This window comes from Neoarius graeffei, chromosome 2 (genome assembly GCF_027579695.1).
Source record: "Neoarius graeffei isolate fNeoGra1 chromosome 2, fNeoGra1.pri, whole genome shotgun sequence".
In the NCBI taxonomy this organism is placed as follows: Eukaryota; Metazoa; Chordata; class Actinopteri; order Siluriformes; family Ariidae; genus Neoarius; species Neoarius graeffei.
In genome coordinates this window covers 80,794,890-80,821,287 of record NC_083570.1, presented here as the reverse complement: position 1 = coordinate 80,821,287, position 26,398 = coordinate 80,794,890, and the positions used below count along the sequence as shown (strand labels likewise).

The 26,398-nt window shown below is 38.9% G+C and overlaps 2 protein-coding genes and 1 pseudogene across 2 annotated transcripts; all 3 read right to left on the bottom strand.

Annotated features, from left to right (window-relative positions):
- Nucleotides 1–1,386: 1,386 nt before the first annotated feature.
- On the bottom strand, nucleotides 1,387–4,899 carry LOC132874060 (troponin I, fast skeletal muscle-like). The gene is made up of 7 exons (XM_060909945.1): nucleotides 4,868–4,899; nucleotides 3,237–3,269; nucleotides 2,830–2,866; nucleotides 2,581–2,709; nucleotides 1,992–2,081; nucleotides 1,718–1,894; nucleotides 1,387–1,573 (listed from the first exon to the last, which is right to left on the bottom strand). Exons 2-7 carry the CDS (start codon nucleotides 3,242–3,244, stop codon nucleotides 1,487–1,489), a joined length of 528 nt encoding a protein of 175 aa, XP_060765928.1. The 5' UTR covers nucleotides 3,245–3,269; nucleotides 4,868–4,899; the 3' UTR covers nucleotides 1,387–1,486.
- Nucleotides 4,900–5,697: 798 nt separating this feature from the next.
- On the bottom strand, nucleotides 5,698–11,191 carry LOC132874054 (troponin I, fast skeletal muscle-like; annotated as a pseudogene).
- A 4,030-nt stretch (nucleotides 11,192–15,221) lies between these two features.
- Nucleotides 15,222–21,799, bottom strand: LOC132874046 (troponin I, fast skeletal muscle-like). Its single transcript, XM_060909924.1, has 7 exons — nucleotides 21,735–21,799; nucleotides 18,424–18,456; nucleotides 18,107–18,143; nucleotides 17,876–18,004; nucleotides 15,967–16,056; nucleotides 15,707–15,883; nucleotides 15,222–15,552 (listed from the first exon to the last, which is right to left on the bottom strand). Exons 2-7 carry the CDS (start codon nucleotides 18,429–18,431, stop codon nucleotides 15,457–15,459), a joined length of 537 nt encoding a protein of 178 aa, XP_060765907.1. The 5' UTR covers nucleotides 18,432–18,456; nucleotides 21,735–21,799; the 3' UTR covers nucleotides 15,222–15,456.
- Between the last annotated feature and the right edge of the window lie 4,599 nt (nucleotides 21,800–26,398).

Below are 26,398 nucleotides of genomic sequence, written 5' to 3'. Positions count from 1 at the left end.
TCTGAAAAAAGAAGAAATTAAATAAATTTAAATAAGTTCAATGTTGCAACCATATTTGTATGGGCTAGACATACATGTCAATATATGAAATTGTTCCAATTTCTAATAGGTTTTATATATATTTTATATGTATATGTACATATATTTCAGATATGGAAATTCAACATATATACATATATTACCTTTGCGTATGGGTTATCATACCATCAGGGGAAGCCATGGCCTAATGGTTAGAGAAGCAGCTTTGGGACCAAAAGGTTACCAGTTTGATTCCCTGAACCAGCAGGAATGGATGAAGTGCCCTTGAGCAAGGCACCTAACCCCCAACTGCTCCCCATGGTTCTCTGGGTATATTGTACATCACTCTGGAAAAGAGCGTCTGCTAAATACCATTAATATAATGTAATGTGAACATGCTTAATACGGATGATACATAAGAGGCAGGGCCAATGATTGTATACAGGCTCGAGAATGTATGTGAGACCGAATCATACCTCTAGTTCCAGACTTGACCAACAGATGCCAGTGTTTCTCTGGGTATTTTCTCTGATTTTGTCCAGGAGTCATGTCTTTCCCAGCTGTCTTCATCTGTGTCTCTGCAGCACTATTAAAAATGAGTCACAAGTATCCATTACCATCATGTGAGTGTCCCAGTGACATGCTGTGGCTAATTTTTGAGGGTTCAACCGAACTCGCCAACAAGATGATTGATTTACCTTGGCACGTGATTAGGTGTACGTTAAAAAGCTGTCAACAGATACATTAACAGGAGACATTTGGCACACCAGGTAGAGAGGAAAGAGATGTATGACAGAATAAAAGCCAACTTACCTGACAACTTGCTGAAACACTCGTTAAGCCTTGATAAACTGAGAAATCCTCTTGAGCCAACGCTCCAATTGTGCATGAAGAAATGAACAGTCTTTCTTTCCAGACGTTCAAATGAGTCGTTTAAGTTCTGTCCATTTTCATCATATATACAAACAATACTTGAGAGTTTTCAGACTGCCTAGAGAAGTGGCTTCCCATTGTTATTATTATATACATTTTCTGATCCACCTGATTTAACTCGTTAAATAATTTCGTGAGTTTATTCAGGCGTGTCAGAGCAGGTAAAACTCAAAAATGTACACTTCTCAGGGCTGGGTTTGGGAACCTTGAAACCTTCAAATCATGTTTACTGTGCCAAATCCCTGCATTTGTATTTTGTCCATAAAAATGTCAGAAACCCACTGAAACCAACTGCACAGATTCAGACAAACTACAGGAATCGTTAAAATACTTCTGATATTTATTAATCACTTGAAGCATGTTTGTACAGTACTTACTATTCAGCAGACAGGAACAAAACAAGTGACTTAATGTTTTAAAATATCCTTAGGTCATATACAAAAGAATGATGGCCTGTAATGTGGCAATAGCAAAGAAAAGTATACTGTCTGCTTTTCTAGTTAAAAACAACCAGCTGCATTGTGGTATGAGGTAATTAGGAGGTCTCGAACATCTTCTTCCTGCCATCCATACCAGCTTTGTCCTCAATGTTCTTACGCCAGTCACCAAGTTGTTCTGCAGGCTGTTAAAAAAAATGCAACATAAAATACTTGACACCAAGTTTTATTGTCTTAAAAGGCCAAAAGACCAGAAATCGAATAGTCAAGCAATGATATCACCACAAATGGTCGTCACAGGTTGCTTTGAAGCCTGCTTTTATACCCACCTCCTCTTTGACCTCTTTCTTTACTTGTTTCAGGTTGGCTCTCAGATCCAGGTTCACCTTGTGTTTGGAGCCGAGCAGAGCCTGAAGCATAGAGTCTGCAGACATGCGCACCTTCCTCAGAGCTGGCTTCTTGAACTTGCCTTGCAGATCTTGAACTTTAATTTTCAGGTCGTCGATCTGTCCCATGCAAATAGTTCACAAGTCATACAGTATTTGATACACAGCTGATGATATAATGTTACAGTCATGTTTTTCTGGAGCAGAGCATCCATACCTCTTTGTTACACTTGCTCACTTTGCATTCCAGGTCATATCGGTCCTCATCTATTTTGTCAATATTTGAATGGATCTTCTTGCACAGCTCCTGCAATGCATCATTGATGAAAATTGCATGTATAAGTATCTATCCATCATCTGTAGCCGCTTATCCTGATCTACAGGGTCACAGGCAAGCTGGAGCCTATCCCAGCTGACTATGGGCGAGAGGCGGGGTACACCCTGGACAAGTCACCAGGTCATCACAGGGCTGACACACAGACACAAACAACCATTCATATACACTCACATTCACACCTACGGTCAATTTAGAGCCACCAATTAGCCTAACCTGCATGTCTTTGGACTGTGGGGGAAACCGGAGCACCCGGAAGAAACCCACGCAGACACGGGGAGAACATGCAAACTCCACACAGAAAGGCCCTCGCCGGCCGCTGGGCTCGAACCCAGGACCTTCTTGCTGTGCTAACCACCGACAGTGCTAAACACTACACCACCGTGCCGCCACATTTATAAGTAGTTTATACAAATCATACATGTTTAACTAGATATCAAAACCAATATAAAAAATACTCGTGTAAATCCACCTGAAGGTCTGCCATAGATCCTGAGAGGTCCAAAGGTGGACAAGTCTCTGCCATATAGTTATTCCTTGATTCCACTGCTGCAACTGCCTCAGCTTCTAAGAGACCTTTAGCAATGGAAAGCATCAAGCTCTGGGGAACACAAGTGAAACATTATATTTAATTTTAGATTAATGCATAAGCATAGTAAGAAAGTAATAATAAGCTCCAATGAGGATATTGTCAGCAATGGCAGTAGTAAAGCTGATTGACCTTTATTTGATGCTTCCGACTCGAGGACATCTTTTTGCTTTAGTGGGGGGGGGGGGGGGGGGGGGAGAAAATGTATTAGGAGTCTACATGGTGTGTAATGAAAAAATGCATTTAAGAAAATATTGGTGAAACTGTAGAATATGGCAAAATGTTGCAATAAATTTGGCAAATTCTACGATGAAATACATCTGCATGATAGTAGCTCTGAAATGACATTAAATTTGTTATAATGTGCAAATATCTAGGACTAAACGCTCACATTATATGTACAGTAGGTGCTGTTAAAAACCTTTTTAAATGTTAGAAAAAAAAATTATACACTTATTATAAAACTGAAAGTGCTTTATCTATTAGTCCCGGCAAATCAAAACTGTATCACTTTCAATAATTTAGATTTTCAGACTTACTCAGACATCTTGCCTTCTTGTTTGCTTCAGATCCTGTGAAAAGTTGTTTTATTTGTTAGAACTCAGGGAAGCAGCGTTTAATTCTCTGTTTTAAGTGTGAGGGTGACTGTACACTCCCAGCTTAATTCTGATTTCTGAGAAATTCTCTGTCTGTAGGGTATTTATAAGACAAATGGCAAGCTTTCTGGGGGGGGAAAAGATTAACTGAGAGAATTTTCGATATAATATAAGCGAGTTAACAAGCAATTCCATGAGCAGATCTGATTATATTTATATATAATTTTTCGTAGCTCTTATCCAGCCAAATTACACTATTCTTTCTATCCAGATTTAAACTCATTTGTTCACACAGTCATTTAGATGATAATATTAGCCATCCATGGAACTCAGACTCTCTACATCTGGGTCTGCTGATCTAGACGGTGTTGATTTTCTGTAGAAACTAATACCTGACAGACTACAAGTGTAAGGTCCTACTGTACAGACAGAATGAAAATCCCTTCTAAATTAAGTTAGGCTAGTAAGTACTGTATTAGAGGCCAGCTGTTCACTTCATATGCCTCTTATGGTGATATGCTTATCTTCGAGGACACATTTATAACTTCACACCTTGGCATGCGCTATCAATCCTGACATTTGAGATTCATCAGTCTTATTCAAACAGCCACTAGTGACAAACGTGGAGAAATCTTAACGGGCTCAAGTACAGCATGAATGATTTTTATGAACTGTTAACTGAATTTGTATAATTAAGGAAAACATCCGTCTAAAATGATTTGTAAATTAGCAGTGCCGGATGAACTCTGCAGTTTTCATTTACATCAATTTTACATCTACATCAGACTGCTATAAATGTCATTCTTAATTTCCTCATGGAATAAATATGATACAAGATATGTATTTTATATGTATTATTTTACAGGTTTCACATACCCACTGATAACTGGCACAGAATGTACACCAAGCCAGACCTTTGCAACTGACCTCAATGCACAGATATAAGGTTTCAGAGTGTTAAGTAATCTCATAAACCATCGAGTGTGACATATAAATCTAAAAATCATAATTGTAAAACTAAGTTATGGATTGTTATGGTTTAGTAACTTGTATACGAGTATAACGACAGACTGAGTTGGAGCTACACCACACTGAGCCTTTAAATTTGAACATGTAGAGATAGAGTAAGAAGAAATCAGTCATAATTTAATTTAAAATTGAAATAGATTTCAAAAGCACTCATTTTCAGCTTATTCACACAGAACTGGAGCATCAGTGTGCAATTTACAAGAACAAGCGTGTAATTTAATTTATTAATGAACTCAAAATGTCAGCAATAATAAAGTTTGTAAATCTTTATTATTGCAACGGCCACTGTATAGTTACCATATCACCAAATACTGGTCAAATTACTGGGCCGCAATATGTCAAAAACCCAACTGACATAAAATACAATTCTTCTGTTATTGCAGATCAAATAAAAAAATTGCCATTGCTTTGAGGAAGATCCTGGGAGATTGTATTTATCATAAGGTCCCACGGGGAAAAAAAAAATCTGTCCAGATCCATAAAATCCATCTGTTGCTAAAGGGAAGACAAGCTGGACTCGGGAGAGACAGCTGAGAGGTTCTCACCTCAGAGAAGAAGGCGACAAGTATGATCCAGAGAGACTGCCACGAGCTACTGAAACACCATGGGGGTTTTAATGTCATTGTATGATGGCTCAGCAGAACACTGTCTCTCTGTTTATGGAATTGGTGTGCCACTCAGACCAACAGATCAGCATGGATCTGAAACTCTACCCTCAACCCCTCCCTTCAACCTCCGTATAAATAACTGACCATTTAAGACGTTTTTCTTATTTTATGACTTATATATCTTGTTAATGTCTTGCTGTAAGCAAAGATTTATGGCCTCAGGAACTCTACAGTCCACACATATAAATGTTTCCTGATTTGCAAGCGAAAGAGGGTAATGATGGAACCCATTCAAAGCATCGTTAGCTTTTATCATGCTAATGAGTTAGTTTCAAACTTAATCTATATCTGAGCAAGTTATTACCTTGAGAAACCATTATTAACTCTGTGTTGTTTCACAAGTACAATTAAAGATCTCTTCTGCTGGAAGGCAGACCGTGAGCAGGATGGACAGCACACTCTAGTGTATGTTAGTATATAAATGCATTTTGGCCCAAGTATTACTTACCTCTAATGCAAAGCAATCTGGTCTGTATCTGTATATGAAAAAAAGTACTTTTAAACAAATGCTACAGATTCATTAAATAATATTTTACATTGCAGATACTTACTCTAAGTAAGAGACATGCTTTGTCAGAAATTACCTTTCATCAACAAGAAAGCAGAAAGGTTTTATATAATAATTCATTATTAAAATAATTCAGAAATGACATTTCTTTCATCATCATAGTGCATTTATTTCGTAAACATGTCATCATTGCGTTCATTTACAAAGAGACTGTAGTGAAAGCCCAGTGGTGGATATAGATGGGAACAGATGGTTGCTTTAAAAAAAAAAATCATGGTGCGAAAAGTGTAAATACTGTATACGGAGTCAGACGTGACATTACTACTGGCAAAGTTGGAACTAGTTTGATAATGTCACTAAGGGACAAATGTCCAGTCAGTGCATTCAAGCCTCAGTCTCAAACATCTTTTTCCTTCCACCCATGCCAGCCTTGTCCTCAATACTCTTACGCCAGTCGCCAACATCACGCAGTTCCTTATCCTGTGAAAGGAAGGAGAAAAGTGACGACGTGATTGTATATTATACAACCAGTGAGGCATCAAAGACAAATGCAGGCTTGCAGAGCATGAAAGGTAATTAATTTTTTTATATAGATGATCTGGCCAGTTTGGGGTTTTTTGGTTGGCTTTGGTAACATAAGAAAAATAAAGCCATTTGACTCTTCAGAATGAACCTCAGATTTTAAAATCCATGTTTGAGACAGCTAGAAATCATGATAAAATGCACTGCTAAGCCTCACCTCTTCCTTGACCTCCTTCTTCACTTGTTTCAGGTTGGCCCTCAGGTCCAGGTTCACTTTGTGTTTGGAGCCAAGCAGAGCCTGAAGCATAGCATCAGCTGACATACGCACTTTCTTCAGAGGAGGCTTCTTGAACTTGCCCTTGAGGTCTACAACTTTTATATTCATATCTTTAACCTGGAGAGAGAGAGAGAGAGATCAATCCATATGCATGAGAAGTCTTGTGTCAATGCTGCATTAAGAAAATTGATTTTTTTTCCAAATAATAAAACTTACTTCTTCCACAACCATATTGACTTTGTGCTCCAGATTGTATCGTTCTTCATCAAGAACATTAATCTTTTCATGAAGCTCTTTGCACAGTGCCTGAGAGTATACACACAATTACACTGAAAGCAAGGATATAATGTTATAGCCAACATTTTAACTCGGCTTCTGCATCTGAGTTTACTCCATAAGATAACCTAGACAGATAACAGACTCCAAATGCAAGAACATGGAATATTAAATGGGACATAAATTACAAAAACAACTACAGTTCTTCAGACTGTACACTGTTGAATAAAAGGTTAAATCGAGACCTTTGGTTGTTCCTCTGGGAAATGCTTAAGTGTCCAATACAGAACCACAGAAATGAGTGTTTTCCTGTCAGCTGAATGGAAAACCCTGTTGTAGGGTTCTATATAGAACCTTTAAGGGTTCCCTCAGAGAGACAACCCAAATAACCCTTTAATAAAAGAAGCCGCCTTTACTTATCACACGTACACTCAAGCACAGTGAAATTCCTCTTCTGCATTTAAACCATCTGAAGCAGTGAACACACGCAATGCACACACAAGTATGCAATGAGCACACACACACACACACCCAGAGCAGTGGGCAGCTATACTACAGCACCCAGGGAGTAGTTGGGGGTTAGGTGACTTGCTCAATGGTGCTTCAGCCATGATACATGAAGAAGGGGAAAGCACCGTTCATTCACTCAACTCCCCTCACATTCCTGCCGGTACCGGGAATCAAATCAGCAACCCTTTGAGCCCAAGGCTGTTTCTCTAACCTTCAGACCATGGCTGCCTGATGTAATGTCCTACATTTACATTTATAACATGTGATAGATGCTCTTATCAGGAGCAGTGTACAGAAGTGCATTCAATTTTCCTTAACTAACATCATCTACTGCTTTAACACGAACAAATTTTTAAATTAGTTTGAATAAAATAAGTTAGTATTAATAAATCAATAAATGTTAAAGTAACAATGCAATTTAAGACATTAAATGATGGCATAAATGTTAGCAAAATGCACCTATTTTGATGAAAGTTAATTCAATACATATCATCTCTAGCCGCTTTATCCTGTTCTACAGGGTCGCAGGCAAGCTGGAGCCTATCCCAGCTGACTACAGGCAAAAGGCGGGGTACACCCTGGACAAGTCGCCAGGTCATCACAGGGCTGACACATAGACAACCATTCACACCTACAGTCAATTTAGAGTCACCAGTTAACCTAACCTGCATGTCTTTGGACTGTGGGGGAAACCAGAGCACCCGGAGGAAACCCACATGGACAACATGCAAACTCCGCACAGAAAGGCCCTCGCCGGCCACGGGGCTCGAACCCAGGACCTTCTTGCTGTAAGGCAACAGCTCTAACCACTACACCACCACTAATTAGATACATGACTAAAAATAAATTTGTATAAATTAGGAAATAAAAATGACAACAGGACATCCCTAATGTTGATCATTTACTGAAATCTAGTCTAATATTTGAACTTGTTTTTCCAGCCTCGCTTATAAATTATGCTAGTTAACAATCACAAACGTTGATTAAGTTGTGGGTTCATGTTGGTCATTGTGGACTTTTACAAATGCATTTTATTGGCTTATTATTTTAAAACCAACATGAATTAATAAAAGTGTGAGTTACTTTGTTCATGTTACTTATGGTGTAATCCAGTTCAGTCTCTATAGTCTCAGTCTGCCTATAGCAGACATGTACACATTTATATCAATGCTGAAGTTCATGGTTTGTTCATGTTAACTAACGGGGTAGCCATGGTCTAAAGGTTAGAGAAGCAGCCTTGAGCCCAAAGGCTCGCTGGTTCGATTCCCTGGACCATCCGGAAAATCCATGGCTGAAGTGCCCTCGAGCAAGGCACCTAACCCCCAAATGCCCCCTAGGCAATGTGTGAGTGTGCTTGTTGTACGTCACTCTGGATAAAAGTGTCTACTAAATGCCTTTAATGTAATGTGCTAAATAATGTTAGGTAAGGGAACCTTGATGTAAAATGTAACCCAGAAGTGTCCATGGCGGCACGGTGGTGTAGTGGTTAGCGCTGTCGCCTCACAGCAAGAAGGTCCTGGGTTCGAGCCCCGGGGCCGGCGAGGGCCTTTCTGTGTGGAGTTTGCATGTTGTCCACGTGGGTTTCCTCCGGGTGCTCCGGTTTCCCCCACAGTCCAAAGACATGCAGGTTAGGTTAACTGGTGGCTCTAAATTGACCGTAGGTGTGAATGTGAGTGCGAATGGTTGTCTGTGTCTCTGTGTCAGCCCTGTGATGACCTGGCGACTTGTCCAGGGTGTACCCCGCCTTTCGCCCGTAGTCAGCTGGGATAGGCTCCAGCTTGCCTACGACCCTGTAGAAGGATGAAGCGGCTAGAGATAATGAGATGAGATGAGAAGTGTCCATCATAAGAGATAGGCTAGGATACTTCTATTTTGTGTCTATATTAATAGAATAAATTAAAGTCTTTTCAACCTCTTGGAAAAGTTACCATGAGTTTTACCTGTAACTCCTCCTTGCTGCTGGGTAAACAAAGAGGAGGGCAATGCTCTTCCATGTACGTCTTCCTCTCTTGTATTTTCTCTTCAGCTTCAGCTTCTAACAAGTCTTTTGCAACCTGAAGCATTAAGCTCTGGAGACAGATGTTATCAGACACAATCAATCTGAGGTTTTATTCTTGCTTTATTTGCCCATGCTCAATAGTTTAATGTAAATGTGTTCAAGGATATATGCTATAAAACTAATGGAAAACTTGTTACAATCTAAAGAAAGGTATTTACCTTCAGGCTGTGTTTCCGACTCATGGACATTCTTTTATGTCTACCAGAAGAAAGAAAATAAAACCCACAGCTGTTAATTTGTTTTCTTTCCCCTTGTTTCTGTAGTTACATTATGATACTAATTTATAAAGAAAATTACAAGTTAAATATTACATTTTACTTTGATTTTTCTCATCCTTAAACACAACAATTCCCATGACTCGCTTGCATTTGCTCCTTTTCTTACTTCTTTCATATGAAATTGACCAAACTCTAATTTGTGCTTATTTCTCATTCAATCAGGTTCCCTTAATGCCAAGTTCCTTAGCACTACTTCTTAGCAAAACGAGTGACAAAAACTCTTACTTACTCAGTCATCTTGGCTCCTTGTCTTCGTTCCCTGATGACAGTAATACAAAGAAAGAGCACATATGTTGTATGCTTATGATGTATTCTTGGAAAGACATGGATGCGTTAGACATTTCAGTATAATTAACGTTCTGCAGAATCTAATTGTTAAGAAAATGTCAACTGTTAAGAAATTAATTCAGCCTCAACTTGGGTTTCTGTAAAATGTCAGTGGTCTTTCTCAACTGCCGTTGCTTCTTGACCTTTAAAGAGAAACTCTTTAAAGCTAGACCTTGGAGAAAATCTGAAATGGAATTTGGAAAACATACTGGACAGTGCAAGGTCAAATTCAGGGTGAAGTTCATCCATGTCGGCTACCAATAGTTATGTCTTCACATGCACATAAACAGAACGCTGATTCTAAATCTGAGATGTGAGGAGGCTGTGTGACCTCAAATGACTGATATTTTCTTAGTGAGGTTTCTGCAATGCGACACCACAACTGTTAGACGTGCCCAAGAGACACACCAGGCCTTATGGAACATCTTTGAGATGGCCAAGACATGAAAGTCGAGCTCAGAAATAACTGTGTCCTTTATTCCTTCACAACCGACTCCATTCTTAGTCATTATTTATATGGTGTGGAGAAACCGAGGAGGCCGACTGTCTAACTGATGACTGAGTTAACTGCTTTAGTCTGTTCAGATGGTCATCTCACTCCTTAAGTACGCATGCTTCAAAAGCTGCAAAGACAGTTGTTAGGGCGTGTTAAGGCCTTCATGTCTTTGGAAAAAAAAAAAGCTATTCTTAGAGACTAGAAAACACGAAAAACAAGATTTATTGGTCAGTGGAAGTGGTTCCAGATTAGATGATGGATTACATACATTTTTAATCAACTGATCTCTTATTCAATACCACAATTTCTTCACTTGGTTTAAATTACAGGCGAAAAACACATCTTTTGGAACAGACATTATTGTGAAAAGGCTATTACACACGACAGAATGTGAGTGTTGACAAGAAGTAAAACTGGGCAGTATCATTTTCATAATTTATTGCTGAAGCAGGTGTAGACTTTCAAAGTTCCACATCATCACTCCATATATTAAGCAAGCATCCTGGCTGTCTGTGTCCACTCTTCGCTAAAACACATAAAGCATGTTCACCAAGCTCAATGGTGTTTAATTCCATTTCATATTACCATTACTATTATGCATATTTGAAAAGAAATTAAGCATCTACCAAATTATGCTAAAAATATGTACATGTACGCTCAAAATGAAATCGTTTTTAATTCAACACCATAATTAATTCTACCTTAATTGTCATTTTGCTGTAAAAATATACACATATACTACCGTCAGAAACAACAATAATGTAGAAATGATGTAAGAATGATGTACGTCTGCACAAAAGATGGAACAGAGGAAAGCACAGCAAAATACATCAAAGAACATCTCTTACCCTACAGACAGTAGAGAACACAGAGGCTCGTAAAGTGCTGAAAAGCTCCTGTCAAGCAGAGACACTGGCAGCTGAAGAGCAAAGAAGTTTTATATTGCATTCTCTGATCAGTGGGTAAATCCTGCCTTACTCTTTATGGAAATGGATTACCAACCAAACCAATGGGCTGACAAGGTCATGAAATACAGTACTATGGCTTCTTTCCCTGCTTCTTCAATATAAATAAAGCGTCCCTCCAGATCATCATTGAGGTATTGTCTTTATTAGCAATTTTGTCAAGGACAAAGACCGTGAAAGGGGCCTTAGAGATCATCATCACAGTGAAAATACTCTAAATTTCCATGAGTAGGCCAAAAGATTTTGAACTTTTAATTGTTTCTAATAATAGATATGACTACAATCAATATAAATAGTGTAATAGATCTCAATATGGATATCGTAGTAGATCAATACTACCCAGGTTTCTATTAGTTTTTGCACAAAATAGAAGGGATATTTTAAAGAATTGAAACAAAACGCAATTGCAAATGGTCTGTTTGTTCCACTAACTGATGTGATGAAATGAAAGTTGGGTTTTCTCCTCTCGCAATGGTTTCTCCTACTGCTAGAGCTTTTAGAGTGCTCCTTTATCAGAAAGGTAGTGTTTCCAGTTGCTCTTCATATCATGTGACTTAAAAGTAGAAAAGGTTTCTATTTCAATTTTGTGAAATATTGCTTTAGAGAATCATCTGAAAAACCACCTCATATAAGCATAAAAACTTTGTTTTTGCAATATTTGAGAGGTTTGGTTTTTTTTTTTTAATTTCATGCATTTCCATTACTCATTTTTTTTAATTTCGTAATTTCAAATGGCGCACTAAGCAAGTTAATGAAAACATGGTCATAGATACTGTAATAGATATCAATACTGTCTATAGAGATTCTGTAGTAGATTTCAATACTATCAATATTTAGATGTAGTAGATATTATTGTCAAAATAGATAATGTATGGCAATTCTTCAGCAGAGAGGCCAAAATTATGAAATTATTAAGATTGCCTTCACATGTCAGCTCAGTGATATCGCTAAAGTATGGAATCCAGGGCAAAATGTACTGAAAGCTATATTTAAAAATCTTCACCCCAATTATAGCAATGTCGCTTCAGAAAAATCTCAGCTTGAATTTTAAGAAATGAAAGCTCAGTTTTTTTCGACATAATTCCGTTACTGACTTTTCTTTCCTCATAAAAGATTTGGCGTTCAAAGTTAAGCAGCCAATTTTCTATGCTTTTTTTTTTTTTTGGTCAAAAGATACCCCATACAGTGTGAAATTTTTATTTAGTACGATTATCTTGAGTACTGCAACTAAAAAAGTTCCACATTTTGCTGTGAATGTCATTCTGTTACCGAAGAACTACCCTGTAACAGATAAACACAGTTAACAGATACTGTATTAGATAGCAATATACTGTAGTATTGATGTCTACTACAGTATCTATCGATATTTAGATGATATGGACCCTTTTCACGTGACGTCACGACAAATGCGGCCGCCATTTTGGACATGTATTACCAGTAGTTTACCACAGCCAGCATTGAGGAACGGCAGCAAAGAAAGTGTTTATTTTCAGGAAGACTTCCATCATGCCACTATGTTGTTGTGCACCTGGATGTAGTAACCATCAACAAACAAGGCAAGGGTTATCATTTTATCGGATCCCGGTAGATGCTGACCGACGGAGAAGATGGATAGCGGCATACCAATGCTTGTGTAGTGACCACTTTGTTGGAGGTAAGACGAATAAAATTAGCCAGAAAAGGCATTACATTGCTGTTAACATTCCATTCTAGTTTACTGTAATTATGATCTGGCAGCTATTTACACCGGATCCAGTGTAAATAGCCACCGGAGCCAACGTCCGAGGTTCCGGAGCGTGCTAGCTCGCGTCCCGGCCGGAGCTGGCGGCCGCGGAGCCAGCGCGCGCTCGCTTGCGGCCCGGCCGGAGCCAGCGGCCGCGGAGCCAGCGCGCGCTCGCTCGCGGTCCGGCCGGACGTTGGCTCCGGCAGCTATTTACACTGGATCCGGTGTAAATAGCTGCCAGATCATAATTACAGTAAACTAGTAAATACAGTTTTCTGCATCTCGCTCCTTTTTCTTTGATGTTTGTCGCCTTCCTCGCATTCAAACCGATTTGAGCCGAAGTCCACTACATGTCCAAAATGGCAGTCGCGTTTACGAAGGTCACGTGACTGAAAAGGGTCCATAGTCAAAATTAATACTATCAACATAAATATACTATCGATATACAGGGTGTTTCAAAAAATTTTATATCATTTCACAATCTAATAACTCTACCAATTCTCATTCAATTGACCTCAAATTTTAACAGCATGTGTGGAAACAGGTCAAAATTTTATGTTTAATAATTTTTGTTTTTATCTTTTTAGGTATAGAAATGCCATTCAGTGGAAAAGAAAAGGCGTTTTGTGTGTTAGAGTACGCTCGAACAAGACTGTGCAGAGTGTATTTATGAGAGAATTCTCTAAAAACGCACCAACTGCGATGCAGATTTGGACACGGGACAAAAAGTTCAAAGAGGAAGGCTGTGTGTGCAGGGCAAAAGGATCTGGACGACCGCCAGCATCGGAAGAGACGGTCAAGTGGGTTTGTGAACGTTGAAAATGTGTGAAATCGTTCATGGAATCCACATACCTTTGAATTCCTCATTCAAATTTTGAGGAATAAATCTGATATTGTTCAACATTAAGCCTGTTCAGTTTCATTTGCCTAGACTATGTAGTTTCTGGAATATTTACATCTCAAATAATATAATTTTTTTTGGAAACACCCTGTATTAATACTATCAATATAAATGCTGTAATATATATCAATACAGTCAATATACTGTAGTAGATAAACACAATTAATATACCGTGGTAGATATAAACTCAGTCAATATAGATACTGTATTAAATATTAGTCAGTATAGATACTGTAATAGAGATTGATACTATCAATATACTATAGTAGATGTACAAATTAAGGACAATCCATTTACAGAGTGCCCATAAAATCCACAAAGACATGATACAATGCCTGAGAAAATGCTTGGAGGAAAAGGGTGAACAGGTAAACCATATTGTATTGTGTAAATAATAAATATAAACTGAAGTGCATGCAGTTTTACTCTCATTGGTTCCTGACCTTTCAGACACCTTGTAAATACTGTAAGATATCAGCTTGCCTTACCGTAAACAGAAGAATGTCCTGAAGTCATCCTTTACCATTTGAACCATATTTAATCTTGCAAGACACGAGAAAAGGGTTAATTGCAGTATTATTACAGTGACACCATGAAACACTGCGTTACTTCATTTAAATTATGCCGCTGTTAAAGTCTTACCTTTACCAAGGAATTAGAAGCATTGATAAATAAAAGGTAGCCTACTTAATATGGAAATTTCATGTTTTTACTGTGGGTGGCACAGTGGTGTAGTGGTTAGCGCTGTCGCCTCACAGCAAGAAGGTCTGGGTTCGAGCCCCGTGGCCGGCGAGGGCCTTTCTGTGTGGAGTTTGCATGTTCTCCGTGTCCGCGTGGGTTTCCTCCGGGTGCTCCGGTTTCCCCCACAGTCCAAAGACATGCCGGTTAGGTTAACTGATGACTCTAAATTGACTGTGAGTGTGAATGGTTGTGTGTGTCTATGTGTCAGCCCTGTGATGACCTGGCGACTTGTCCAGGGTGTACCCCGCCTTTCACCCGTAGTCAGCTGGGAAAGGCTCCAGCTTGCCTGCGACCCTGTAGAAGGATAAAGCGGCTAGAGATAATGAGATGAGATGTTTTTACTGTGATGTTTTAGCTTTTACTGACAACTTTTATTAATTGGTTATCGTGTAAATGGTATCAGAGAGGTCAACATCATCCAAAGGGTGACTGGGAAACGGCACAAGGAAAAAATGCCTGTCAACTTATAAGAATTTAACAAATAGCTCAATTAATTATAAAAAAAATAATAATAAATAAATTAAAGTATAAGGAAAAATGCAGGTTTTGTTCACGTATTATAGCCCTTGCTTGGAAAAGTATGGCATGATTTTAACATAAATTAAGACAAAAACGCAAACGTATTTTAAACCATTTATTCACGCATTGGAAACTTGAATTGCCCCATGCACATATTCTGTATGAAGTTCTTTATAACTAGACAAAATACATCTGAAACTTATAATTTGAAACAGAATACAACACTTTCATTTGTTTTGCTTTGCCATTTCCAACAATATTGGTGATTTTGTCCAAGTGCTAAACCTGACATTTCTGTTCTTCTAGCAGCAGCACACAACAGTAACTCCATAGAAGCACTGAAGACTAGCCTACGTATGATTATTTAAGACTCAGACTCAAACATCTTCTTTCTGCCATCCATGCCAGCCTTGTCTTCAACGTTCTTACGCCAGTCACCGACATCACGCAGTTCCTTATCCTGTGATACAGAGAGAAAAGTTAATATATTTAAGAATCAAACATCATTAAAAAGGTCATTGATCTTTATTTGTAAATGAGAGAGAAACAACAGGAGCTGGAAAAAAAAAGATAAAACAAAAAACTTTTTTTTTTAAAAATTATCGTGCCCCCACCTCCTCCTTGACCTCCTTCTTCACTTGTTTCAGGTTGGCTCTCAGGTCCAGAGACACCTTGTGTTTGGAGCCGAGCAGAGCCTGAAGCATCTGATCAGCAGACATGCGCACCTTCCTCAGAGCTGGCTTCTTGAACTTGCCCTTCAGATCCTGAACTTTAATCTTCATATCCTCGATCTAGTATGGTGCATTAGAACAATCTTTAATTATGAATGCGGTTTACTGAGGCACTGTGGTCTGGTGCGAGGTCTAAACTGTACCTCCTTAGTACTTTTGCTAACTTTGCTCTCCAGATCATATCTCTCCTCATCAAGCACATCAATCTTATGGTGAAGTTCTTTGCACAGCTCCTGTAAACAACCCAGAAGCAAAACAGCAAGGCCTTAGTTTTAAGATACTACAGCATATATACAGTGGTGCTTGAAAGTTTGTGAACCCTTTAGAATTTTCTATATTTCTGAATAAATATGACCTAAAACATCATCAGATTTTCACACAAGTCCTAAAAGTAGATAAAGGGAACCCAGTTAAACAAATGAGACAAAAATATTATACTTGGTCATTTATTTATTCAGAAAAATGATCCAATATTACATATCTGTGAGTGGCAAAAGTATGTGAACCTTTGCTTTCAGTATCTGGTGTGACCCCCTTGTGCAGCAATAACTGCAACTAAACATTTCCAGTAACTGTTGATAAGTCCTGCACACCAGCTTGGAGGAATTTTAGCCCATTCCTCCGTACAGAACGGCTTCAACTCTGGGATGCTGGTGGGTTTCCTCACATGAACTGCTCACTTCAGGTCCTTCCACAACATTACGATTGGATTAAGGTCAAGACCTTGACTTGGCCATTCCAAAACATTAACTTTATTCTTCTTTAACCATTCTTTGGTAGAACGACTTGTGTGCTTAGGGTCGTTGTCTTGCTGCATGACCCACCTTCTCTTGAGATTCAGTTCATGGACAGATGTCCTGACATTTTCCTTTAGAATTCACTGGTATCATTCAGAATTCATTGTTCCATCAATGATGGCAAGCCGTCCTGGCCCAGATGCAGCAAAACAGGCCCAAACCATGATACTACCACCACCATGTTTCACAGATGGGATAAGGTTCTTATGCTGGAATGCAGTGTTTTCCTTTCTCCAAATATAATGCTTCTCATTTCAACCAAAAAGTTCTATTTTGGTTTCATCCATCACAAAACATTTTTTCAATAGCTTTCTGGCTTGTCCATGTGATCTTTAGAAGACTGCAGATGAGCAGCAATGTTCTTTTTGGAGAGCAGTGGCTCTCTCCTTGCAACCCTGGCATGCACACCATTGTTGTTCAGTGTTCTCCTGATGGTGGACTCATGAACATTAACATTAGCCAATGTGAGAGAGGCCTTCGGTTGCTTAGAAGTTACCCTGGGGTCCTTTGTGACCTCGCCGACTATTACACGCCTTGCTCTTGGAGTGATCTTTGTTGGTCAACCACTCCTGGGGAGGGTAACACTGGTCTTGAATTTCCTCCATTTGTACACAATCTGTCTGACTGTGGATTGGTGGAGTCCAAACTCTTTAGAGATGGTTTTGTAACCTTTTCCAGCCTAATGAGCATCAACAATGCTTTTTCTGAGGTCCTCAGAAATCTCCTTTGTTCGTGTCATGATACACTTCCACAAACATGTGTTGTGAAGATCAGACTTTGATCGATCTCTGTTCTTTAAATAAAACAGGGTGCCCACTCACACCTGATTGTCATCCCATTGATTGAAAACACCTGACTCTAATTTCACCTTCAAATTAACTGCTCATCCTAGAGGTTCACATACTTTTGCCACTCACAGATATGTAATATTGGATCATTTTCCTCAATAAATAAATGACCAAGTATAATATTTTTGTCTCATTTGTTTAACTGGGTTCTCTTTATCTACTTTTAGGACTTGTGTGAGAATCTGATGTTGTTTTAGGTCATATTTATGCAGAAATATAGAAAATTCTAAAGGGTTCACAAACTTTCAAGCACCACTGTATGTATGTATATATATATATATATATATATATATATATATATAAAATTTATTTATTTTTTTTTTAAATATGTGACATGAATGAACTATCTGCATCTTAGGCTAAAGATGTCTAAATCCTTGCTGGGTGTATTTACTGTATATCAGTACCTGTAGTGCTTGTACGCCACTTGGCATGGATAAAGAAGGGCACATCTCTGCCATGTACCTTTTCCTCTCCTCTTCTCTTTCCTTTTTTTCAGCCTCCAGTAAACCTTTAGCAATGGAGAGCATCAAGCTCTGAAGCACAGAGTTATAATCAGTTTCTTTGCAACAAAAGATTGTAATAAATGCACAAGTTAATAATAAACAGGAAAGACGAACAGATAAATTCAAACATACCTTCAGATTATGCTTGCGACTCGATGACATCTTTTTCCTTAAGAGTTTGGATGGGAATGGTGAAATTTTTAAAAACAATGTCAGATAAAGTATTAATTATGCATGCACATGTACATTAATTATGGGATAATTATGGGTATTTTTGCATGTTTAGCGCTCCAGTGAACTTCCACTACTTTTCCCCACACACAAGATAAATAGATTCAAATGAACTGCCACTTGTTTACTTTGTTTATTTTTACACATACAGCTTTTTATACAAATTGTAGAACCTACAATGTATACCTAGAACAAGAGAAAGATTACAAGGTACTTACTCTGACATTTTGGCTGGGTTTTGTTTTTATACCCTGTAGTATAAAGGGAAGGGAAGTCTGTTAAGTTTCACAACATTAACAATATTCAACACAACGAGCATATCATCATTTAAAATGTAAAAAAAAAAAAAGAAAAATAGTGGATCATTGCAAATGGATCTATATGATAGGAGCAAGTGAGAAAATAATGGGCTTTAGAAATAAGTCCAACACAAAGCCTTAAAAAAAAAAAAAAATTAAATAAATAACCCACCGATATTAAACTCCATACTATTACTTGTCACTGGAGGAGTGTCTTTTGTACCTTGATTGTGTATCTTTTACCTTTCACTGATTTAAAGCTCTGATTTTGACCTGTTATACCAGAGCTGAGTTTTAAGGTGTGCTACATTCACTTTCTGTGGGGAAAGACAAATGCTAAAGGCATAAAGAAAAAAAAAAAAAACATACCCTGTGAGGGTGCTTTTCCGGGGCAAGTAATTGTACAGTTTAGGTTTTTGTTTTTTCCCCCCTTTTATGATAGTGAAGAGCTAAGAATTGAGTAACTCTGGGAGGAAACTACAAAACCCACTACATCATTTGATGAAATTGTTGTAAAAGAGAAAATAAAAAGCTTTGTTAGGGGCGGCACGGTGGTGTAGTGGTTAGCGCTGTCGCCTCACAGCAAGAAGGTCTGGGTTCGAGCCCCGTGGCCGGCGAGGGCCTTTCTGTGTGGAGTTTGCATGGTGTCCGCGTGGGTTTCCTCCGGGTGCTCCGGTTTCCCCCACAGTCCAAAGACATGCAGGTTAGGTTAACTGGTGACTCTAAATTGACCGTGAGTGTGAATGGTTGTCTGTGTCTATGTGTCAGCCCTGTGATGACCTGGCGACTTGTCCAGGGTAGGGTGCATCAGTTGCCCCCAAAAATGAAAAGTTCCTCCGATCATGATGCATTTTTGTTTTTATGTTCCTTTTGGTAAGAAAACACACTGGGTGAAATATTTTGACAAAATTCAAAAGTTTAATGGTGGCACCAGGGGCTCAAAGTTATGGAAAAAGCTGCTATTTTATGACTTTTATGACAAAATTTCGATCACTTTTCATGAAACATTATGGCACCTTATAGAGTATACCAAATATCTTAGATCCACATTTTTAGTACATATTCTAAATATATTATCAAGCACAGTTTGAGTTTTAGCTGTTCATTGAATCATTGTTCAACTGCTTTTAAACAATACAAATGTATTATGAATCACATTAATGCTTCTCAATCCCTTGCAAAGGTTCTTAACATGATCTCTGGGTCACAAGAAATCAGTAAATGGAGTCCAACATTGTGATTCAAACCTTACGCGAAAACATGAAATAAGCGTTTTTTTGGCAAAAAATGAACCTCATGGTGCCACCATTAGACTTCTGAACATGGTCAAAAAATTTTACAGGATGTCTTTATTGGTGAAAAGGAACACTTAAACAAAAATGCAACTGATGCACCCTAGTCCAGGGTGTACCCCGCCTTTCACCCATAACCAGCTGGGATAGGCTCCAGCTTGCCTGCGACCCTGTAGAACAGGATAAAGCAGCTAGAGATAATAAGATGAGATGAAAAAGCCTTTTAATTTTTTTTTTTGCTATTAAATATATTATAAAAGGAATCAGCCATTTTGAAGTTTTGGGAGTGCAATATACTGATGACACATGCATGCTCAACTACAACACTATTCTCTTAACAATGTGCACAGTTCAGTTAATTTGCAGTCATTTGACACTAACAGTCACTTAGCACATTCATCTGCTATGATTTAATTCCAGCATGGATGCTAATGCCAACTATGTGCACAAATCATACACTATCTGCTGGTGTTTATAACAGTGTCACTGCTTTGTGTGTGTCATATGATTTATTGTGAAAGTCTGTGCAGGAATAACACACAAGTTAGAATGGCATTACACGGCAGTAAAGGACTCTGACTGAGAAACGTCAGAGTGATATTTCAGAATGCTTCCATAAAACAGCATCAACACTGCACATATAGAACATACATATATGACATATACAGCTTTTCAAATATTTTAAGAATATCACAGTCAAGTCTAGTTTTACCAGAGCCAATTTTAAACTTAATCCAATCACATTTTGTGATTCCTTATTTTGGCATGTGGTGTGGAAATCAATGTAAGATGCTATATTTGGGTGAGTGTGAGGTTCTTCAGCTCACTGGCTTGAGAAGATTGTTTTTTTGGACGATTGTCAAGAAACCCGATACCAATTCAGAGTCCACCTGGCCTTCTAGAAATGGCCTGGGGTGGCTACAGTAAAATGACTAAGAAATTAGCGCCTGTGGTTTATAAAGCAGCTACGGATTCATATAAAGGTTCTGTAAGCTTATTCAGCATAGCACAACGCATTTGCATTTCTTGCAGCTTATCAAGCCTGTTTAATATATTTAAAAGATAAGAAAGGCATCCTGGTGTTGAAAAGAATACATCCAAAAAATATCATGGAACAAAATTAGAAACTAATACATAAACAGCAAAAGAAAAAAAGTGTGTCATTTCCTTCATCACTATTTCTAATTTCAACATCATCGCCTGTCTTACAAAGTCAGCAATCACAATTCAAACATCAGAAGAGCTGACCGAAATTAAGCTCTGGATAATGCAAGTTAATCTCCCATGATTTTCACCCTTTCACTCATACAAAGCCATTTGCATAGACCTCTGCCTCGAGCTACGGCACAGGGATCCTCACAGTGTCCACCACATTCCATGCACATCAGAAATGCCATCTAAAGCCTCATATTTACATATGGAGATTCTGGAGATGCAACAAGACAAGCGCTGCCATATCACTTTCTGGAGATCAGAACCTTGAGGAATTTCATTTCAATATCTCAGCTCAACACACAATTTATCACCCAGCAGATCCGTAAACTGATGTGCCCTACTTACCAAATTTGATCTTCACTTATGTAAAGAATTACAGAAAACCCTCTATGCAAATGTGTACACAATCATCATCATCATCATCATCATCATCTAAGAAGGCCATATATAGCTTTATAAACATATATAGTATCATTATATTTTCATAAATTAATGTGTGTTTTTCCCTCCTACTGCAATCTTATGTACAAAGACTAAAGGACACGGACACTGTGAAACGTCTGTTTGCTGCAAAACCAAAGAATATCCTCCAGATCAGACACGATTAGATCAAACAGGACCGTCCTAGCAGCTAAGGTGCTAATCCAAAAGCTCAAATGCTCAAAAGAACAGCTGCAGCATAGCACAGAGCAACTGACCGAAAGCGAGAACGCAGGCGCTCACCTACGAGCGGAAGAAGGTAGAGAGGAGCTCACAGCTGACAGAGTCGGGGGGACAACTGTGACTGCTGCAGGAAGGTGGCATTATCTGAAGGTTTATATTGCATTCCCTGATGGTGAAGGAAATCCCATCTTCCTCTTTATGGAAGTAGTTTCACTCAGAGGCCAATGGGCTAGCAAGCACCTGAAACATTAGATGGAATCCTCCAACTCCTCCCTTCGTGACCATCAATATAAATAACCCTTCTTTCAAGATAGTGATCCTTATTTTTAATTATTCATACAAACTACACCCCCAGTTATTGAGAGGGCAGGGGTAGGGGGCAACACGCTTTGCCAACTGGAGCTGGTAAAAGTTTCTTCATGGAAGACTTTCAGAACAGACGGTCATAAAGGAAGAGGTGAACTGCATTTGGGACACTGCAGTAGTAAACACAGGCATTAAGGGCACAAGGGACTCCCTGACTGCAGAAATATGCAATATAAGCAAACGTGATGGAATGGAATATTTAAACTCAGCGGCATGTGGTAAAGGAAATGAACAACAAACACAGAGTTACCAAACATGTCACAATTTAGTGCTCCTTTGATTCCCCCAAACTCTTGGTTCTTAGTTAGACGTCTCATCATCCCATCTGTGTTAAGTGGCTGTGGAAGAGAGACTCGCTAGCTGTTGTTATCTCACTAATTAGAAGAACAGAGTCAGAGAGGCATACTCAGCAAGACTTCTGCAGAACATTAAGGGAATGGAGCCAGAATAGTACTATCACGACACACACACACACACAAAATGCCAGGATGAACATAAGGGTGCACACACACACACACGAACATGTATGAGTGTGAGAGGAAATCTGTGGGTGGACTGGTTGGGGGTTTGAAGTGTTGAAGGACAATTATGAACAGATTGTGTTTAAAGTGAGCCATGTAGCAAAGTCAAGAATATAAAGATAAATAAATTGCTCGTCTTGACACAAGAAAACTTTGGTAACCAATGTAATTTGGTAGCAACACAATGATGATTAAAAATAATTCAGCAGTTCGTGGCATTAGTGCTAGTTAAGGTAACTTTACAAGCGTTAAAGAGAGGCCATACAGTATATAGAGATAGTGAGCAAGTGCTTAGTAATACTGTAGGTGAGAGAGTGATAGTACTGTTTAGTGTGTTTGAGCTTTTCTTTAAATACAGAGAACAAATTTGACTGTCTGTGGAATTAAACTTCCAGAATTAAGTGCCACAAAATGAATAACGGCCATACGTGCAAGTCTAAATCTAGGAACGAGTATACTGGAACCACATGACCTTAACACACAGACAGGGGTACATTCCTAAAAATACAACCCCGATTCCAAAAAAGTTGGGACAAAGTACAAATTGTAAATAAAAATGGAATGCAATAATGTACAAATCTCAAAAACTGATATTGTATTCACAATAGAACATAGACAACATATCAAATGTCGAAAGTGAGACATTTTGAAATTTCATGCCAAATACTGGCTCATTTGAAATTTCATGACAGCAACACATCTCAAAAAAGTTGGGACAGGGGCAATAAGAGGCTGGAAAAGTTAAAGGTACAAAAAAGGAACAGCTGGAGGACCAAATTGCAACTCATTAGGTCAATTGGCAATAGGCCATTAACATGACTGGGTATAAAAAGAGCATCTTGGAGTGGCAGCGGCTCTCAGAAGTAAAGATGGGAAGAGGATCACCAATCCCCCTAATTCTGCGCCGACAAATAGTGGAGCAATATCAGAAAGGAGTTCGACAGTGTAAAATTGCAAAGAGTTTGAACATATCATCATCTACAGTGCATAATATCATCAAAAGATTCAGAGAATCTGGAAGAATCTCTGTGCATAAGGGTCAAGGCCGGAAAACCATACTGGGTGCCCGTGATCTTCGGGCCCTTAGACGGCACTGCATCACATACAGGCATGCTTCTGTATTGGAAATCACAAAATGGGCTCAGGAATATTTCCAGAGAACGTTATCTGTGAACACAATTCACCGTGCCATCCGCCGTCGCCAGCTAAAACTCTATAGTTCAAAGAAGGAGCCGTATCTAAACATGATCCAGAAGCGCAGACGTCTTCTCTGGGCCAAGGCTCATTTAAAATGGACTGTGGCAAAGTGGAAAACTGTTCTGTGGTCAGACAAATCAAAATTTGAAGTTCTTTATGGAAATCAGGGACGCCGTGTCATTCGGACTAAAGAGGAGAAGGACGACCCAAGTTGTTATCAGCGCTCAGTTCAGAAGCCTGCATCTCTGATGGTATGGGGTTGCATTAGTGCGTGTGGCATGGGCAGCTTACACATCTGGAAAGACACCATCAATGCTGAAAGGTATATCCAGGTTCTAGAGCAACATATGCTCCCATCCAGACGACGTCTCTTTCAGGGAAGACCTTGCATTTTCCAGCATGACAATGCCAAACCACATACTGCATCAATTACAGCATCATGACTGCGTAGAAGAAGGGTCCAGGTACTGAACTGGCCAGCCTGCAGTCCAGATCTTTCACCCATAGAAAACATTTGGCGCATCATAAAACGGAAGATACGACAAAAAAGACCTAAGACAGTTGAGCAACTAGAATCCTACATTAGACAAGAATGGGTTAACATTCCTATACCTAAACTTGAGCAACTTGTCTCCTCAGTCCCCAGACGTTTACAGACTGTTGTAAAGAGAAAAGGGGATGTCTCACAGTGGTAAACATGGCCTTGTCCCAACTTTGAGATGTGTTGTTGTCATGAAATTTAAAATCACCTAATTCTTCTCTTTAAATGATACATTTTCTCAGTTTAAACATTTGATATGTCATCTATGTTCTATTCTGAATAAAATATGGAATCTTGAAACTTCCACATCATTGCATTCCGTTTTTATTTACAATTTGTACTTTGTCCCAACTTTTTTGGAATCGGGGTTGTAAATAATACAGTAGTAGCAGAAAAGTTTATTTAGATTGATGCCAGAGAAGAACCATTTTTGTTCCATAAAGAACCTTTGAGTCCATGATTCTTTAAATGTATTTTGTTGTTGCAACAATAATCACTTTACACGAAAACATTTCTTCTATGTACATATAATTTTGACACTGTACATCATGAGATACTCATTTCCAGACTATCTTCTTTTTTAATACTGGCTTAGCTCTAGCCTGGTTTCAGTCATATCTAGCAAACAGGCAACAGTTCATCTCTATTGGTGTTCATAAATCATCCACTGCTACCGTAGCTCAAGGTGTGCCTCAGGGTTCTGTCCTTGGTCCCCTTCTTTTTATATGTTTCTCCTATAGGCCAGACTATTTGCAACCATGGCCTTAACTTTCATTGCTATGCAAATGATATTCGAATCTACATCACTATCACCTCTTCCATAGCCTCTGTTCAGCTGCTAAGGACTTGCATCACTGACCTCAAGCAATGGCTGCATAAGAACTGCCTTAAACTTAATGCTAGCAAAACGGAAGTTCTATTAGTAGGTACCAAAACACAGGTTTTTAACTTCTCCAATTTCACTATTGATGCTGATGGTGTGTCTAAGTCCTTCCCAAGTTATAAAAAACCTTGGAGTTCTCTTTGACTCCACCCTTACGTTTGAACCCCATTTTAAACTCATCACCAAGAATGCATTCTTTCACCTCCGCAATATTGAACGTCTCCGCCCTCTTCTCTCTGATACTGATGCCAAAATGTTGGTCAATGCGTTCATCTTTTCTCGTCTTTACTGCAATTCTCTCTTTTATGGTCTCCCTGCCACATTGCTCAACCGCCTGCAGTACATCCAAAACTCAGCAGCTAGAGTCCTCACATTCACCAAGTGCATTGCTCACATCACTTCTGTTCTACAGCAACTGCATTGGCTGTCAGTTATCTGTCGGATTAAATACAAAATCCTGCGACTAACTTATAAAGCTCTTCATGGTTTCGCCCCTTCCTATCTCTGTGAGCTAATTCATTTGTACTGTCCCTCCCGCTCCCTCAGATCTTCTGTCTCTGGACTTCTGACTGTCCCATGTTTTAAACTGGCATCTATGGGTGGCAGATCATTCGGTGTTGCTGCTCCTAAACTCTGGAATTCACCACCACAATCACTTTGTGACTGCTCCACTCTCTCTTCCTTCAAAGCTAACCTGAAAACTTTCCTCTTTACCTCACACTACTCTTCCTAGTTTGTTTAGTGTAACTCCTGTGCAAAGCGTTCTTGGGTTTGTGAAAGGCGCTAGATAAATTGAAATTATTATTATTATTATTATTATATATGCACATATGTAGTGGAAGTTCATTATGTCTAACTATTAAAGCTATTTTAATTTATATTAAAGCTATTTTATTTATTATTATTATATATGCACAGTATGGAAGTGTATACATTAATGGCATTTAGCAGACAGTCTTATCCAGAGTGACATACAACATACCCAGAGCAGCCTGAGGAACAGTTCAGAGGTTAGGTGCCTTACTCAAAGGTACTTCAGCCATTCCTGCTGGTCCAGGGAACCGAACCAGTGACCTTTTGGTTCCAAAGCTGCTTCTCTAAACTTTAAGCCATGGCTTCCTGTGTAAAAGGTTGGCTTCAAGTGTTACAGTTAAGCTAGGTAACCTGGGACATGTTTGTAGGCAAAGAAAGTAGGTGAAATACTCAAAGAACATTT

Bases quoted from the DNA above. Each gene is read 5' to 3' on its own strand.
- LOC132874046 (XM_060909924.1), bottom strand. The intron at 18,005-18,106 runs GTATGTTTGAAT...TCTGTGCTTCAG, and splicing joins GTCGCAAGCATAATCTGAAG to AGCTTGATGCTCTCCATTGC. The intron at 16,057-17,875 runs GTACTGATATAC...GGTTGTTTACAG, and splicing joins GTGGCGTACAAGCACTACAG to GAGCTGTGCAAAGAACTTCA.
- LOC132874060 (XM_060909945.1), bottom strand. The intron at 2,710-2,829 runs GTCAATCAGCTT...TGTGTTCCCCAG, and splicing joins GTCGGAAGCATCAAATAAAG to AGCTTGATGCTTTCCATTGC. The intron at 1,574-1,717 runs GTGGGTATAAAA...TTTTTTTAACAG, and splicing joins AGAAAGAGGTCAAAGAGGAG to CCTGCAGAACAACTTGGTGA.